The sequence below is a fragment of the Notothenia coriiceps genome, unplaced genomic scaffold, assembly GCF_000735185.1.
Source record: "Notothenia coriiceps isolate Sejong01 unplaced genomic scaffold, NC01 NC01_scaffold00009010, whole genome shotgun sequence".
In the NCBI taxonomy this organism is placed as follows: Eukaryota; Metazoa; Chordata; class Actinopteri; order Perciformes; family Nototheniidae; genus Notothenia; species Notothenia coriiceps.
In genome coordinates, this window is record NW_011341711.1 from 681 (window position 1) to 18,968 (window position 18,288).

At 41.7% G+C, this 18,288-nt stretch overlaps 2 protein-coding genes across 2 annotated transcripts in view; one reads left to right on the plus strand and one right to left on the minus strand.

The window, feature by feature from the left end:
- The first annotated feature begins 2,136 nt into the window (after window positions 1-2,136).
- Window positions 2,137-9,340, plus strand: LOC104945031 (anoctamin-7-like). The gene is made up of 8 exons (XM_010770659.1): window positions 2,137-2,245; window positions 2,717-2,860; window positions 6,257-6,394; window positions 7,102-7,197; window positions 7,566-7,668; window positions 8,301-8,412; window positions 9,000-9,054; window positions 9,239-9,340. The coding sequence occupies exons 2-8, from the start codon at window positions 2,765-2,767 to the stop codon at window positions 9,338-9,340; spliced, it is 702 nt and encodes a 233-aa protein (XP_010768961.1). The 5' UTR covers window positions 2,137-2,245; window positions 2,717-2,764.
- Window positions 9,341-13,996: 4,656 nt separating this feature from the next.
- The window catches only part of ankrd13a (ankyrin repeat domain 13A), an 8,397-nt gene continuing 4,105 nt past the window's right edge, over window positions 13,997-18,288 (minus strand). The window contains exons 7-15 of the mRNA XM_010770640.1: window positions 17,601-17,667; window positions 17,408-17,489; window positions 17,225-17,286; window positions 17,010-17,140; window positions 16,727-16,884; window positions 16,150-16,281; window positions 15,885-16,045; window positions 15,702-15,766; window positions 13,997-15,534 (exon numbers count right to left, since the gene is read on the minus strand). Coding sequence (XP_010768942.1) covers window positions 15,336-15,534; window positions 15,702-15,766; window positions 15,885-16,045; window positions 16,150-16,281; window positions 16,727-16,884; window positions 17,010-17,140; window positions 17,225-17,286; window positions 17,408-17,489; window positions 17,601-17,667 — 1,057 coding nt within the window. The 3' untranslated portion in view covers window positions 13,997-15,335. The remainder of the gene's footprint in view (window positions 15,535-15,701; window positions 15,767-15,884; window positions 16,046-16,149; window positions 16,282-16,726; window positions 16,885-17,009; window positions 17,141-17,224; window positions 17,287-17,407; window positions 17,490-17,600; window positions 17,668-18,288) is intronic.

Here is an 18,288-nt window from a genome sequence, read left to right on the forward strand (position 1 = left end):
GTTATAATCAGGGTCGTGTTATAATCAGGGACATGTTATAATCAGGGACGTGTTATAATCAGGGTCGTGTTATAATCAGGGACATGTTATAATCAGGGACGTGTTATAATCAGGGTCGTGTTATAATCAGGGACGTGTTATAATCAGGCACGTGTTATAATCAGAGTCGTGTTATAATCCGGTCAGTACGGTACTCTGACCTTTGACCTCAGCGTTAGGAGGGAAGGTGCATTGTGAGACACGCTGCAGGGTACACTTCCTGTGGTTCTGTTCCAACTGACAGCAGCTGTATCAACCTTTTCTCCTTCTATGTTTGCTCTTTGTTTGCAGGGTGGGTTCCAGCCGCCCAGCCCCCCAGTGCCCCCCCAGTCTTTAGCTCTGAGACAGATCCTGTACTCGCACTGGGCCACCTGGTCCTCCTGGAGGAGCTACCAGCCTCTGGACCACATCAGGGAATACTTCGGAGAGAAGATAGCGCTTTACTTCGCCTGGCTTGGTAATTACCACATGAGTAACTAACCCACCTCTGAGAGACCCCACAGAGTGTCCACAGCAGGTACGAGCTTCTCATCTGCACACCAACAACCCCAAAGCTTTCCACACATCGTCGTCTAATACAGCATACTGTGTATACGCGCGGCACGAAAGAGAGCTAAATGCTTTTCACACGCGGTGCCTGCTCAACATCCTCGGCATCACATGGCGGGAGAACGTCACGAACGAGGCGTGCTGGCGCGTACGGGCAGCAAGTCAAAAAACAGCGACATGGTCAAAAAACTGTTGCTCTTCCCAACAGGTTGAGGTCACCTAAAGACCCTGTGCCCCATGCGCCATCTAGTGCTACAATACAAACATACAGATGGGCACTGCTCGGGAATCACTCTCCTAGATATCCACCTTTTGCCCTTTGACGGTTAAGACCAACCCTGACCTCTGCTATCTCCCTTGAGGAAGGGGCTGCTTCAGCCATATGTTGTTGTTCCCAGTTTGTGAGCGGGGAGCTCTCGGTCACAGATGGTCTATTGTTGTGGGGACACTGGAACACTTCCTTCTTGGGGTTTGTGGACTCCAAGCTGTGAAATCTTCGAGGCCATAAGCGTCAAACGCAAGTAATTCAGTGTTCCCAGCTGTTTAGTCTATCTCCCCAAATACGTTGATGACTCTCTCTGAACGAGTGAAAAGGTCTATCGAGAGAGAGCCGCTTGAGAATTGACGAGTCCACTCCACGTGAAGTCAGAACCTCTGACTCTTTGACTCGTCTTGTGAACCTCCGGCCGAAGCCTCCTAAATAACCCATCAGTGTTTTGGCATCAAAGCTCCAGCTCTCCCCGTGTCTCCTTTGAGTCGGTGACTCCTCCCCGACCGGCACAAACAATGGCCCATTCTATTAGGTTTTATGTTATTATAGTTTTCTTAAATGCTTTTGTTTTACTTTTCCTTGTAATTGGTCGACCACCTGGTGTGATAAGCTGTTTCTGAAATGAAACTGCAGCAACTATGTCTTGTGTGTTGAGCGATTTAGGAAATCAAGACAATTTCCAACGTCACTCCGACAATCTCAATAATAATAATCCATGACACTTACAGCGCTTCCCTAGAAACTCAACACACTTTTCACGTGCGGCATGCCAAGATTTGCCACCACTCCCGGAAGTTGCCACCGGACTATGGAAGCCTTGCACTAATGGCACATTCCCACATAGGAATATTGAAGTGTCTAATTATCCTTTGGCTAGTCATTAACGTAATTTGAGTGTGATGCGCTCGTACGGTATATATGGCCTGTCTATGACGAAGGGCAAAATGGTACACTCAGCATAGTGTCTGTTCAACACGATTAGAAATGTAGATGAACCCTTTCACAAGGTTCCTTACTAGTAGCTAGCTTGTGAGTCCAATGTAGATGTTGCCATCCCGCTCTCCCAGAATGATCCTCTGTCATCAGCCTGGAGATGCTCACACTCAAGGCCTGAAGGTCAGTAACACAAAGTTTAGTTGTTCTAGATCCCCTCAAGTAAANCACACACATATTAAAATGTATTATTTGCTGTTTCCATATATATGCAGTTGCACTGGTGCAGGACTACCAGGTGTGTGTGTGTGTGTGTGTGTGTGTGTGTGTGTGTGTGTGTGTGTGTGTGTGTGTGTAGGCAGGAGTTGTGTAACAGCAGAGACAGCTTCACGATGTGCCCTCTCTGTAACATCTGCTCACCTGGAACTACTCTGAATCTGCACCACCTTCAAGGTCTGTCTGCCGCTCTATCCCCTGCTTTTATTCACGGATTATCAGATGAAGAATAGAAAAAAGTTAGAACAAAACAATTATTATATATTATCGTGTTATAAGACAAAGAAAACGCAGCCAAAGCAAAATCCAAATAAGAAATAACAAAAAACAAGGACTGCTTAACCTCTCTCTCTCTCTCTATCTCCCTCTCCCTCCTCCTCCCTCTTTCTCTCTCTCTCTCTCTCTTTCTCTCTCTCTATATCTCTGTCCTCTCTCTCTGTCCTCTCTCCCTCCCTCTCTCTCTCTCTCTCTCTCTCACTCTCTCTCTCTCTCACTCTCTCTCTCTCTCTGTGTCCTCTCTCTCTGTCCTCTCTCTCTCTGTCCTCTCTCTCTCTCTCTCTCTGTTCTCTCTCTCCCTCTCCCTCCTCCCTCTCTCTCTCTCTCTGTCCTCTCTCTCTCTCTCTCCCTCCTCTCTCTCTCTCTCTACAGGTGGGTCTCTTGTTTGATAATGGAGGAACAGTGTTCTTCAGTGCCTTCATGTCTCTGTGGGCCGTCACCTTCCTGGAGTTCTGGAAGAGAACCTGTTCAAGCCTGTCTCACCGCTGGGACTGCTCCGAATTCCAGGACATCGAGGTACCTGTCTCACACCATACCTGTCTCGCAAAATACTAGCCCTTTACAGGTCAAAAAAAGAATGATAACACTCATCACACATTGTGTTCAAATGTTCCTCACTTGGCAAAACAGGCTCTGGATATATCTGAGACCTGATATATTGATGAGAAAGAGTGTAATAGTAGACCTTTAAAGGTGGGGTAGGTAAGTTTCAGAAACCGGCTCGAGTGCACTAAAATGTGAAAGTACACAGCCAAAAAGAATCCGCCCCTTCCTTCAGACTTCCTTACAGAGCACCTCCTCCGCGAGAGCAGGCTGCAGTAACGTTACATATCAGGCAAAGCTAAACACATCTAGGTTAGCAATACTACACTGCCAAAGCATCTCTGGTTTGACTCTGGTTTGACTCTGGTTTGACTTCTCCTAGTTCCCACTTTCTTTTTGTTCTTAATTTGCTCCGTTACATTTTTTCTTTTGCGACCAGTAGACGATGTTGAACCTAACTCTGCCATGGTGAAAGTGGCCGCCTGTTGCTGGCGAGTCATTGAAGTACTGCTGCAATGCACGCCCAATGAGGGCACGAGATACATTTGTGCGTGCACGAGATGGAAGGGCCGGCTAAACGGATTGGTTGTAGTTTTTACAGTATTACGGCTTCTTCCATAGATGACATTTTTTTATGGATTTTTTGTCAAAGCAGATATTCATTGCTATCGGGATGTTAAGAGCATTCCATGGAATATAACAGAAAGTGTATCTCGAGCCGGTTTCTGAAACTGACCTACCCCACCTTTAAGACTACACTGTGCATGTACTCATACACAGCCAGTGCTTGAAGTGGGCTGCTTCCGGCACTTTGCTCTTTGGTGTACCGTGACTTTTAGTATCGTACCGGCTCTTCTCTCCGGCTGCTGGCTCTCTAATCAATGCTCTTTTCAATTGATCCTTTTGCCATTAAATCTGGGAAAAAACTGCATTTCCCAGGGAGCATTGCGTTCTCAGCAGATCCTCATGTGCTAACATCTAACATAAGCGTTCCGAAAGAACATAAACTACATCCTCTACTAGTCGGCGGCTAGTCTAGGGAATTTAAACTCATTATAATGTAGTGATGGGAGTTACGGCCCTTTGAAGGGAGCCGGATCCCATGGCTCCGTTCCTTTCCGAGAGCCGTTCAAAAGAGCAGTTTTTGTCACGATCTGTCTGTGTTGTGTTTTGTCTTTTTCTGTCTTTGGTTTCCTGTTTTATTTTGAAAAGTATTCACCTCCTGTCTTGCCTGTTGCTTCCTGTCTGTTTCCCCTCCCTGATTACCCGATTGTGTTCACCTGATGCCCCTGTGTTTTCTCCTCTCTTGTTGTTTGATTAGTCCTGTGTGCATTTAGGTTCTTTGTTTTCTGTTAGTCTTTGTGAGTTCCTTGTGTATCTTGACTCTGTTCACGGGGAAGAGTTCTGTTTTGTTTCCATTTTGACCTTGGATTAAAGGTGTTTTTTCTGTGTCCTGCCTGCTTCGCTCATCCCTGACAGTTTTTTTTAAGGGGGCGGGGCTAACTTATTTATCTGCGAAATAATCACCAGGATAATGATTGACAGTATCGCCAGAAATCTACTTTTACTCACAGAAGATGTATAACTTGCTTCATCTCTCAGCCAAACTATACTCAAGCAGCGCTACGCCATCATCTAGGGAACATTTGCATTCAGGAAAGCAAGTTGCCGTAAAGGCGAGTGGATTCATGGCAGGCAGCGAACCAACGGTAAAAAGAACGGCTCTCACCAAGAACGACTCGTTTCCCTTCGTTCAAGCCGTTCAAAAGAATCGGATCGTTCGGGAACGTCACATCACTATTATAATGTTAACCTGGCTCCAAAAACATGAAGATGACACAGTTAGAAACGGACGATGACACGCCAGATATTAAAAGTCAAACCCTACGTTGATTAGTTCAGGCCAGGAGCAAGCTAACATTAGCGACCCATCAACAGCCTGGTGATGAAATGACCGACTGTTGGTCAAGAGATACAATTATGTTTTTCATCCCCCCACCGAGGTCCATGTGAGCCCTGATGAGTTTTAGCACCACAATCTAAAGCGAATGCAATCAAATCATTGACATGGTTCCCTTTTAAAAAAGCTTGTGTTGTGAAGCACAACAATATCCCCTAGCATCTTAAATGTATTTGTATACAATGTAAATGAGGGAGTACTGGCCCTTTTGTCCCCTCACATCAAGCACTGTACATAACTTGTGTGATATTTGACAACCTCACGGCAGATGAAGCGAGATTATTTTTTTTTTTAAACAATATCTTTATTGAGTTTTTCATTTTCTACAAGCTCAAACAATGACATCCACAAATACAGATATCAACAATGAGTGAATAAGACATGTGCAACTAAATTAGGTTTAATGTTTTTAAATATATGGGACTGGTAAATTGAGTTGGGAGACCAAACACATGATCTGTAAAGCAGCCGAGTATGGATCGTATTTAGGGTTTTTTTGTTGGACGGCGACCTCTAGTGGCAGAGTATATAGTAGCAACAAAGTGAGCATAAGGAGGAGGGCGATGGGTGGATTGAATAGACATGTCAGACTTTGAATGGCTTCTGAAATGTAGTGGAGTGGCATTGAATTAAAAAAAACTCAAGTAATGTACAAGTAACTCGAACTTGTACTTCAGTAGTTGACGTATTCAATCACAACCACCAGACAGCGCTACCAAACCTCGACAGTTACGTTTAGGTATGAGGACGTGTTGATCGCTGATTTATGAGATGCTCCTCTGGGTCGTCATATTGGGTATAGGAACAACTGTGTTAAAGAATAAATGTGTTATACTATACCAGGGGTGTCCAAACTACGGCTCAGGGGCCAAATGCGGCCCGCGGACCATTTTGAATCGGCCCTCAGCAAATTCAAAAAGTTATAAGGGAATATGGCCCGCAAATGAAACTTCTGCTTGTCTTATATTGTACTTCTTAAATATATATGTTCAAATATATAACACAGTATTCATTTGTTAATAAGCCCAATTTTCAAATAGGTTCAGTCAATTCAAGTTGAAAACATTTTCTAACAAATCTAAGTTGATAAGAAAAAAGCCAAATAATAAATGTACATAACCTTGAAATAAACCCTTCATATTTCCTCTTATTATAATCAATCTGAAGCTTCTGTTTGAAGGAATGAGCTGCTGACACAATACATGAAACCATGTGGAGAGCTGTGACAGAGGCTGTTTGTTTCTTAAAGCATTTTGAAGTATCAAGAATAATTTACCAACATTTGATTGATTTTTTTGGAGGCGATACACCTCTAGTGAGTGGCCCAGCCCTTGGTATATTTTTCTGTATGTGGCCCTTGTTGGAAAACGTTTGGTCACCCCTGTACTATATATCTCTGTCCTCCACAGGAGCGACCTCGCCCGGAGTTCACGGCCATGGCACCGATGACGATCAGGAACCCGGTGACCGGAGCGGAGGAACCCTACTTTCCTGAAAATAAACGAATCAACCGAACGCTGACTGGCTTCATGGCCATCATCATCATGGTGAGTCTCCTCTGTCCTCCGACACTGGGATGTAATGAAACACAGGGACACTTGATGAATTACCTTTTTAATGCAGGACTTCTACTTGTAACAGTGTATTTTTACTTAGTACTAAGGTAATTATCTGAATAGGTGCTTTCACACCGGAGTACTTTTCCCCCCGAACTAGGCCGATAGGTGGGGGAGATTTGGTTTCGCACCAAAAAGGATCTGGAACTAGTCCTTAGTTTGCACGAACCTTTTCACCTACAGATAGTACCTGCTAGAGAGGTGGTACTTTCATGAGGAGGAAATGGTTCGTGGGTGTGTAGGCCACACTAACAATTTCTGATTGGCTGTGCGAATTGCAAACCACGCCCCGTTAAACTCTGAAGGTTTTGTGAACCCAAAGCAGAAGAAGAAGAGGCGACGTCAGCGGCTTCATTCGCCTAATCCTCCCTCAGGGACTTATTCCGGTGAGAACGCGATCTACTAGGACAGTTTGAGGGACTAAAGAGTTCGGGGGGAACAAGTACCGGGGACTAGTACCGGCTAAGTACATGGTGTGAAAGCGACTAATGTCTTCCTCCTGTCCTCTGACATTGGGTTTCCATTCCATCCACTGGAGCTGACAACAATAATCAATGGTTGGAGTTTTCCAGATGTTAATTATTTCTTTCTTTCTAAAAGTGAAAATGATTAGTAGATATTCAACCACCTGTGTGCAGGTTGCTGTTGTGCTGATGTTTCTGATGGCCATCATCCTGTATCGCACCATCCTGACCATCGTTATCGACAAGTCGGACACCCCTTTAACCGGCTTTGTGAGTTTAATAAAACAGGAAACGCTTTTCTTTAAATCTCTAAAATTGTTCTGAGACAATGTCTATTTTATTATTATAAGTTATAATAAAAGATGAGTTATAGGAAATATTTTTTTGAAGTTTTGTTGCCATATTTTATGGTTTTAAACATATATTTGTAAAATAATGCTTGACAACATTATAAGAAATGGTTTATTCGAAAACATGTTTTTCAAAAGGAAATTATTATTTAATGACCAATAAAATATAACGTCAAGATGTATTATATATATAGTTTATTTAGGGTACAAGAGAAACAACAGAGGCTCCAGGACGCTTCCCTGAGGAACCCCACAACTTAATGACTTCACATTTCTTTCTTTTCTCAGGCCTCTAGGATAGCCAGTATCACAGGATCCGTGTTGAACCTGTTGGTGATCCTCATGTTGTCCAAAGTTTACACCTCGCTGGCTCGCATCCTCACGCGCTGGGGTGAGTCACACCTGCCTCCTCACCCTCCTCACCCTCTGTTTTAGATTTTGCCATGTATGAAAAGTTATTTCAGACACATTTCAGATTAGTTCTGGTGAAGAAGATTTAGTTTAAATGTTTTTATCAGTTTTTAGTTTTCACATATTGTCAGTTGTACTTTTTTTTTTAAAATCTTCACTGTTTTGTGTCTGAAATAACTTTGTTTTAAAACTTTTGGCAATTTTATAGATAATAATAATTAATTAATTTTTGATTATTATAATCAGTTGTTCTGTGTTTGAGGTGACTTTTTGGGGCTTTTAACCATTATGTTTATTATTTCTGCCTTTTTTAAATCATGTATCTAGCTAGTTACCTCAACATTAGCCAACAAAGGAACCTGGATTAAACCAAACATTTGAACATTATTGTAAAAGTAACAGGAATGTAATTGTCAATATCATAGTAGGGATGTCAAATTGGACACAAATATTTGTGCGATGTTTGATGATAGTTGAGAACCACCTAAAGGCAACGTTGCCAGATTAAAAGCGTATGTGTAGGATTACATTATGGATGTATTCTGGTGTGTACAGTGTGTATATTGTGTGTAGTATTCCTTTATGTAGACAATGTTGTGTTCTTCCCGTCAGAGATGCACCGGACTCAGTCTAAATATGAAGACATGTTCATTCTCAAAGTGTTCATCTTCCAGTTCATCAACTTCTACTCGTCCCCGGTTTACATCGCCTTCTTCAAAGGCAGGTGAGGAATCATTCAACCAATCACAACACGGATCACTTATTCCTCTTTTTTTCTTTCATTTGGATATTTACCTCAATGTCTTTGGCTCGGTTTGTCGAAAATAATGGTGGTTTCAGAAACGACGCAGATATAAAAACACAAGTGTCCCAAAAGAAACCGAAGAATCCTCTTCAGCATCTTGACAACACATGCAGCATTTAGAAAACATTGAGCAACTTGAGGAAACATGCGCAGCGTTTACTAAAAGCTGCAGAAACCAAACGCTGCAAATACAAAACATTTGGGCCGTTGTAGAGCGTTTGCATCTGTATCAATTTAGGAATAAACAGGGCTCTTTAACCACAGAATATGTAAGCATGGCTTTTGATTAAAACAATCGCTGCTTTGTGCATTGTTGCCTACATGTGATGATCCAAGATGGCGGCGGGTACCGAAACTACATCCACAATGTTACCATGGTGGTGCAGTTTATCCTTCTTTGAGAACGCTGCCATAACGACACAAACACATACACTTTTTGTACTGTAAAACATTTGTGGAACAGAAAAAATGTGTAACCAGCTGTTAATTTGTTTGTGTTTGTTCAGGTTTGTTGGTTATCCTGGAGATTACAACACTCTGCTAGGAATTCGCAACGAAGATGTGAGTCTGCAGTATATTAATACTGTACATACATTATGTTTTAGCTAAAGGCGGCTAATGTTGGGCTATAAAGGAACTACAGCACGGTCACATGACTTCACGTCACCACCGCTAAGCTAAAGGCTGCTAATGTTGGGCGTTTAGTCGTCTCATTTGTGATTTTGTGTGTGTGTCTGTGTGACAGTGTGGAGCCGGGGGATGCCTCGTTGAATTGGCTCAGGAGCTGCTGATCATCATGGTGGGAAAACAGCTGATCAACAACATCCAGGAGTTCCTCTTACCGTAAAAACAACACACAACACAAATCAAACACGTTCATAAACAAAAAACAACTTAATTGTTGTCACCCTTTGATGTTGCTTTACATTTTATATTCAAACTTTATGTTGAAGCTGTTTGAGTTAAAGAGGCTCTCTTCTCCTTTCTTGTTCCCTCTCCTGTAGTGTGTTCTATAGCTTTCTGTGCATGTAAACGGTCTGCAAAGGCTAACATCCCTGTGTTCCCTCCTGAGGGAGTTTCTCTCCCACACACTAGAGATAGAGATTTTATATAATAATATTTTTTCATATTTTTAACACATTTTCACGGAGCCCTGGAGGGTTCATAGAGAGAAAAATAAATAAAACGAGGCCACGCTTTATTAATTTGTGCGCACGATATATTTTCTCCTTCGCACGAGATCGCCAGGGTGTGTGTGTGTGTGTATGTTTGTGTGTCTGTGTCTGTGTGTGTGTATGTGTGGGCATTTGTTTTCAGAAGATATTATGATAGTGGCGTTCGCTCCGGTGCACTCCGACAGCATTTAGCACTAGCCTACATCGAGGCTACATCTAAACGAACTTCTTTCACTTGGGAATACACATATGAGTTAGCCAGATGTGTGTAAATTACTGTTCATGGTAATTTGAAAACAAATGCCGGTGTCGGACACACACACACACACACACACACACACACACACACACACACACACACACACACACACACACACACACACACATCATGTAGCATTTCACGTTTCCATAGCAAAAACAACTTCCTGTCAACAGCGTAGACTCGCCTTCAAAATAAAAGCATCTAAATGAAACAGGAAGTTAACCTAAATTACATTTAAGACATACACAACTGCAACAAAAGTAACAAAAACAATGTCATATCCTTTTCAGTTTCACAGAACACAAATTCGATTATTTACACATCATGCGCCCTGGTGACCGCACATCTCCTTCATAAAACGAGTAATAGGGGGAATAATGTGTGTGTGTGTGTGTGTGTGTGTGTGTGTGTGTGTGTGTGTGTGTGTGTGTGTGTGTGTGTGTGTGTGTGTGTGTGTGTGTGTGTGTGTGTGTGTGTGTGTGTGTGCGTGCGTGCGTGTGTGTGTGTGCAGTTTTTGTAACCCTTTTCTTCATCCCTGGTTCAGATTCTATTCGGATCCCCTATGGTACCAAGCTTTCCCTGTACATGTCTAAGGATGCTGAACCTAGCAGCCTCGACCTCTATTCGGCTGTTCTAATGAATGTAAACACATTGAAGGCGGCGCGTAAAAGACACAATTAGAATACAACGTAGATTAAAAATAGTATATTATTGAACTGAATGTAAACATAAATAATGTACAGTAAAATAGATTATGTATGCTGTAAAAATATTTAACCGAAGTTGTGACATATCATCAGATATTACCTGTATTTTAATGGTGATGTATGCGTTGTGTTTCAGAGTCGCAGTCCGTGCCCCCGGTGCAGGTGTTTGATAAAACCATGGTGGTGAAGCAGGTGCACGTCCTCGAGCCTCAGGACCTGCTGATCACCAGGGCCGATAAAGGTAGGACTACTACGTTGAAAAACTCTCCAGGGTACAGCACAATTGTATAACACCTCACAGTCAAACAATTTAAGGATGCATTGCTCATGATTAACAATGTGCAAATAACAACTACCATAGTGCAATGTCCATACAACTGCCAGCCTGATGTGCTTAACANAAAGTATGTTATGCTGGCCCGGGGTGTCTAAATAGTAGGGATGTGCATCTCCATCACTGAGGCCGATGCGATGCGCATCTCGATACGTTGCCACGATACGATACATTAACGATACATTTGAAACACCAGGCGATGCGATTCACCCCTGTTGCGCTACAGTTCGATACGATTTGATTCAACATTATGCGATTCGGGGCGATACGATGCGATTCAACACGATGCAAAAATAATGATACTTCAATATGGTACGACAGAGGATTTTTGTTTTATTCCTTATATGCAGCAAATCATACATTAACAAAAAAGTGCTTTACATATTTGGTACTGCACATCCCATCATTCCGTTTATTTTTTTACCTTTAAAAGCTCTCCAGAGTACAGTACAATTGTATAACACCTCACAGTTAAACAATGTAAGGATGCATTGTTCATGATTAACAATGTGCAAATAACAGCTACCATAGTGCAATGCCCATACAGCTGCCAGCCTGATGTGCTTAACACTCATTCATAGGCTAACTCACCAGTGAGCAGAAAGCAGTGGGTTCTATATGAACAATAAAGAATACAAATAACCTTTCACAAACAGGTATTTCATAACTGATTACAGTAAGGAAGACATTTAAATTATTATTGGCCGTCACAGGCTGCTGTAAACTAAACACCACTCTCTCTGACAGAACACCTCACTGAGTGATTTAACTCATATGTCTAACTTTCAGGTTTCTCTTTTCAGCCGCAGACCCCATGTCACCTCTTTATGTGCGTCGCTAAGTTCCTCGAACTACTTGTGTACTTTAAAGCGGCTCGGCATCGTTAACAATTTGCGAGTGATTTTTCAAGTTGACCGTCTGTAGTATATAGTGCCGCGCACATATACCATCAGGACGTTACTGATGGGGTGCGGCTGCGGAGTGATACTGTGTGTATGCAAGTCCGCATCTAGGACGGATCTATGTATCATGGCTGTAGACCTGTTAAGTAATAAAGATACCTCATACAAAGGTCTACGGATACCTTATTACTCTCCATGACCTGCGGTCAACTATATAGCATAAANTGTGTCTACAAACCGATCTCTCGCCGGTGAAACTAGCCCCGGAACCTGGAGGAGATAAAGACCGCGAGACAGACTGTGCTCTCGGTGCACCGAGCAGCTGAGCCCCGGTGCCTCGACACCACCTGCCCGGGACAGGAGCTGACCTGAGGGGGAAGCCGAGCTCTGCAGCCACCGCTACCAGGAGACCCCCAGTGTGCACAATTATATCATTACTGGGGTTTCATTCGTCATGAAATCTAAATCACGTTATTTTAGAGTAACTGCAGGGGTGTAAAGTAACTAAGTACATTTACTCAAGTACTGAACTTAAGTACAATGTTGAGGCATTTGTACTTTACTTCAATTTATTTGCTACTTTGTACTTCTACCCCACTACAATACAGAGGTTAATTGTGTAAATATACTCCACTGCATTTATTTAATACCTTCAATTACTTTGCAGATTTGGATTAATGACACTTAAATAAGACTTTAGTTACACCCGGAGTAAATTCACAAGTTTACTTTGTATTAGTATACAAAGTAATTCAAACTAGCTGCACCTTTACCAGCTTTGATAACACTTCAATATTTATAATCAAAACACATATATTATTCTGACATTGGATAATGAGTACTTGAAAAAGTATATTTTGATGCTAATACTTTTTCTACGTTTTCTTAAGTAAGATTTTGAATGCAGGACTTTTACTTGTAACAGACTATTCCTAAACTCTGGTACTTGTACTTTTACTTAAGTACAAGATCTGAGTACTACTCCCATCTCTGAGTTACTGTTTGTTTGGATGCCTCATCAATCACATTTGATATGCTGAATATTCTTTATTTAATTTGAAGGACAGAGAAAAATTGGATTCAGATATTTGGCGACTTCAATTTCCAATAATCTAGGCTGTTTCACACTGTATATTATATGCATCACATGTCATTTATTCTAATGTATAAATGTTGATAGATTTTAAATAACATGCTGTACTAATACTGTAGTGTGTTTGCTTCCTATGTTTTTGTACATACATCTGGTCAGTAAACCTAGAGAACTTCAACTTCAACCATTCATAACATTTAAGTGGGACTATAATGTGAGATGTTGATATTGCCTACATTTTTGCAGAAAATTAATTGTTTTAATTGTTTAATTTTTAATTAATTGTTTTAATTGTGTGACACGTAAAAATAAAAATTCTTTTTTGATTTTGTGATAAAGGATCTCTACAATTTAGATACCAACAGAGAAACATATTGATCGAAAACACACATAATGAAATTAGATCGAGGCAAACATTTAGAAATATTGTCTTCAAAACTTGCTCGCAATAATAAAAATATCATCACTGACGATTTTTATTATTGTGATTCTTCCTACATAGTAGATTTGTATCCTGTAAACAGTATGTGCTTGATGCTGAGTTCATTTAAACTCAACATTAAATCTACTGTATGTACATACCTCTACCTAGTGCATTCAGTATATATATATATCCATATATGATGGAAAAATATAAGGTTGTGGTGTCAGCAGCAAACACATAATCAAACACATGAACAAGGTCAATTTAATCCTTATGGAAATAAAGTGCTTTTTATTTTAGAAACATTTTTAAATCGAGATAATGTCTTAACATTTTAAACATATTAAAAAAAGAAATTGCAGCTGAAACGGTGCATTACAAAGACCTGCAGTAAATGAACAAAAGCTAGCCTTTTTAAAGTCGACTGTTCAGCAGTTTGGAAACTTGCTTGTTACATAAGTCGTTTTTCAGCTGCAGCCCCTGAACGTGAGATGCAGCTTCACAGAGAGAGCGCTGATAAGTGGTTGGCTGTCAGTGGAAACAACTATAGTGGTTAATGCATGTTACTCAGCATCACCCTGGTACAACGGAAACCTCTTAATCTTGTTTTTTTTTTAAAAAGGTACAAAAAAGGAAATATAACTGTTCAAAAGTTTAGTCTAAGTGGCACCAAATACATTTTCACCACCTCTTTCCCCCACCAAGCGTTGTCAGAACAAAGCAGTCCCTTGGCACATGCTGAAGAAACGTATCCTGCACATGGCGGGCATCTCAAGCGTCCGTGCTGTCTCTTCTTTTGCTCAGAGGTCAAGAGTTGTTCGTGGCTACAAAAGGCTAGCCTTGAGGAATCGGAATAATCTCTGCAGCATTGGTTGAGTGACTGCTTTTTAACTGCATGACGGCTATTGAGGTTTTAAACTGAGGTGCTTGAAGCTGCTCAGTGAGTTAACAAAAATATTTCCATTCTCACCATGAAATCTGAGAACAAATTCAATAAAAACCAGGCCGGGAAAGTTAAACCCCCATCCTTTTTGCAGCAAAGATGTTACATTACCATGCAGCTGATTTGACGTTTCTTATAGAAACATGTGTCTGTTCACCCATCTGCAGAGTGTGAATTAACAGAATACAAGAAAATGCATTTACTTATAAGCCTCAATAAACCCAACCTCTATGTTTCTAATGATATGGCAGATATGCATGAGCTTTTTGATTTCGCACCAAAGACAGATTTACCAAGCGGCAACTTCCAATAGATGTACAAACTAACTCCAGAGTGAAGGGGAAATGTGTAAAACTGGAACCCTGAGATTTCCGTTCTTCAGTGAGCTCACGGTCCTCTTCAAAGTGACTCTGTAGGAAGGCTTCACAGCGAGGACACTCAAATCTGTCCCGTAGTAGACGCTTTTCTACTGATTTCATTCTAGCCATTTAAAAACCAGGGACTGAGGCAACATGTACCATCTACATGTACACAGAGCTCTGGATCTGAGTGCCAGCACAACATGAAGACAACTTAGGTAGTCACTTTGTTCACTGGACCTTAATTACACTGATTTGACCCCCCTCGGAGAACAATGTGATCTACACACGCACGTTGCTGCTGTTACTCTGATTTAGATAGAAAATAAATAATTAGAAGAAACAACCCAAAATGATCTGAAAGAGTCCATGAATTAACCTTGAGGATGGAGATGCAATATGCTGAGATAGAAATATATAAAAGATTATGTTCTTACCAAAAATACCTTTTGGAAAATATTAGATAGCGAGAGTCTGACATTGCCTGTGCAAGAACGATCAGCTACAGAAAGGAACCTGCACTTGCATAGATGACTACAGTGGTTAGGGAGGAATTCTGAGGTGTGGTAGTTGCTTCAGGATCTGGAAAAGTTGTGTTATTATTATTATTATTATTATTATTATTATTCCCTCTTTTTTCCTTTTACTTTTCAGTAAGTGATAGCTGCAAGATCATGGCCAGCTCCTCTTCCTCCTGCTTCCTGAGCCGCTCCTCTTCCTCCTGGGCCCGTGCAGAGAGCTCCATGGCCAGGCGGAGCTCTGAGTCAGCGCTGGAGGCCGAGGGCGAGCTGACGGGGCTCGGGGTGTCTCCAAACTCCACTAGCACCCCCTCTGGGATACTCCTAGAACAGCAGGAGAAAGCCAGATCCAGATATGTTATGTGGCTTTTACTGGGAAATAGAAGAGGTGGATATGTGTCGTCTAAATCCCTGTATGACAAACAACTACCAAGCACTGTTCCTTTTACCACATGTAATTAACTCATTGCAATGTTACCCTGTGTTCCTACCTGTCACTCTGGCTACTGGGCATGACGTCAGTAAATTCCGCATCAGCATCCTCCGAGTTTCCATCCTTCAAAGACACACACATCATGATCATTAAAAGGATGCAAGTAGAACATAGGAACATGGTAAGACAGATCTGTGTTTTCTAGGTTTTGGCCAGAGAGTCGAGTGAAGACTGTTCTGACCTCGCCAGGGACCATGCGAGACTCCAGGAGACTCTGATGGATGGCGTACTGCAACAGCTCCTCGTCGTTGTTGGACACGGGTGCGTGTCGAGTTCCTCCTCTGCGGTGGTAGGTGGCGGGAACGTCAAACACTGAAGGACACACCTGAAAGGGAGGCATTGCTGCACGGATACAAACAAAAAGAAAAGCAGTTTAGGAATCCTAGACGTGAGATTATTTAAAAAAACACGTTCACATTAAATAGTTCAACCTTCTAGATTCCTACCTGCAGCTTCTTCCTCTTCTCCTGAGGATGTTGGCGTGGCTGCTGGTGTAGCGATGGCCTCCTCTTCAGTACTGCATTTATTGACGTTACCAAATGTAATCCTGGCATTCAGCACATGAAACAAGGGAATCTCTGCAGCAGAGGAAGACGCAACAAATCACGTTAAAACAGACTTAAGAGAGGGAAAGAGACTACAAACAAGAGCTTTGGTTGAAAAGGAAAAATAAGTCTAATTTCTTTGACTGACCACCTTAACCTCGAAGAAACAGGTTGTGTAGATATCACACTGCATAAAGACTTGGCTGGGAATGTTGGGTTTTGAAAGCAATTTTTTATAAACACACAGAAAATGAGTACAGTAAAAAATTAAATGCTGTACAATCCAAGAAAGGATTTCTGTCAGAAACTGATGGCCAAATGGTGAGTTACTTTAAATGTTGCAGCCTTAGGTGTGAAATTGACTTAGATAATTCCTCAAGAACTTATCATGGTCTCCACTTAGACATTTAGACTTACAGAGCAAAAAGACAATTTGACCACTGACTTGCTCTATGTACTTCATCTGGATGTCACATACCTATTTTAACAGGAAATCCAGGAGGAAAATTCAGGGTGACGAAGTCTCGCAGACGTGCAAAATGGGAACTGGTCCGAGCCATTAGGTCGATAATGGGGGTCACCTGCTCCACCAGGGACAGGGGATGTTCCTCGCTCATCCATAATGTACCTTTGAACCTACGTGGGAGAAAAAAATAAAGCAAAATGAATGTGCTGAATGTTCAATGTGCACACAACTTGAGACTTGAGACAAATACTGTAATCAAGTATGATGTTTGTTGCCATGAGGCAGTGTTTCTTACTTCTGCGTTCGAATGCTCAGCTCAATGGGTCGGCCGATGTCTCTGTTCCCAAGGTCAAAGTCAGGGTCAAAGTATTCCTCTGGAGTGATGGCAGTGGGATTGGTGGCAGTTGCATACTCAAGCGTCAGGTCCTATAAAGTGGAGCATTCGTATTCTATCAGCGGACAGGTGGGAGAACACATCACCTTTATGTAATTACTGAACACACGGCTTACCCCTTGTGCACTTATGTGCTGCTCCACAGTCCCAAGCAGAGACTCCAATATGTTCCTTTCACCTTCAAACAGAAAACGATGACTTTAGTACTCTCCTTCACGCTCCGTAGATGCAGCTTTGTTATTCTTATGGACAAAAGTCTAACTTTAACATCTTAATATAGAAGCATATTTTCCACCTACTTTTGATCCTGGCCTTCTCCTCGTCTGTGAGATGCTCCGTCCTTGTCCGGATTACCACGTTTACATTGTTCACACTGAAAACCTGAGAAAACAACCAGAATATAAAGTAATACATCAAAAATGGGCTACACAGTTTAAAGCGGCATTAATCTTTAGTTATAATGAAAATAAAAAGTATAAAACTTCTGTGAACCTTTGAATCAAATCCATTGACCATTTCAGTTTTGTCAGCTCTCCAGCCCCACATTCCAGACTTGTTCCTGCAAAAGCAAAAGCATTACTACAGGTCAAACACACCATCCTTCAGTTAGGAGGAATAACTTCCACGACAAAGAGAATGCAAATAAAGATTTTGGAATTTGAAGTAGCCTGTTAATGGATTCAAATGTGGCATTTAAAAAGGTGTTTGCCCCAATCTGTGATAGTTCTCTTATCTTAGTCTTTAGCTGTATTGCATTGTTAAGTTTTGTTTTAAATTAGATATGTTCCTCCTAGCCTCAATAAACTACTATCAGCTTCAATAAGAAAGAAGTCCCATTGCTCTTAAAACCAATTTCCCTGCTTCTCATGGTTTCCTTGCGTCTCTCCATGCTTCCCTGGTAGGAGGGACTAAACGCGGGGAAACGACGCAAGTGAGGGAAGCAAGGATTTTATTTAACCGACCTGCCTGAGAAGGACCCTGTATATAAACAGAGGAGAGAAGAAGCCCCNGCGTCAGCCGCTCCGAGCATCGATTCCGGGTGACGTCACGCTTCGGCGAACTGCATTTTGGGAGGAAAGCGTACGGAAGCGTCAGCCAATCGAATCATATGCCAGTACAAGCTCTAGCCAGCGCCATATAGATAGAAGAGTTACGACAGCGGAAGTCCAAAAACGGTTAT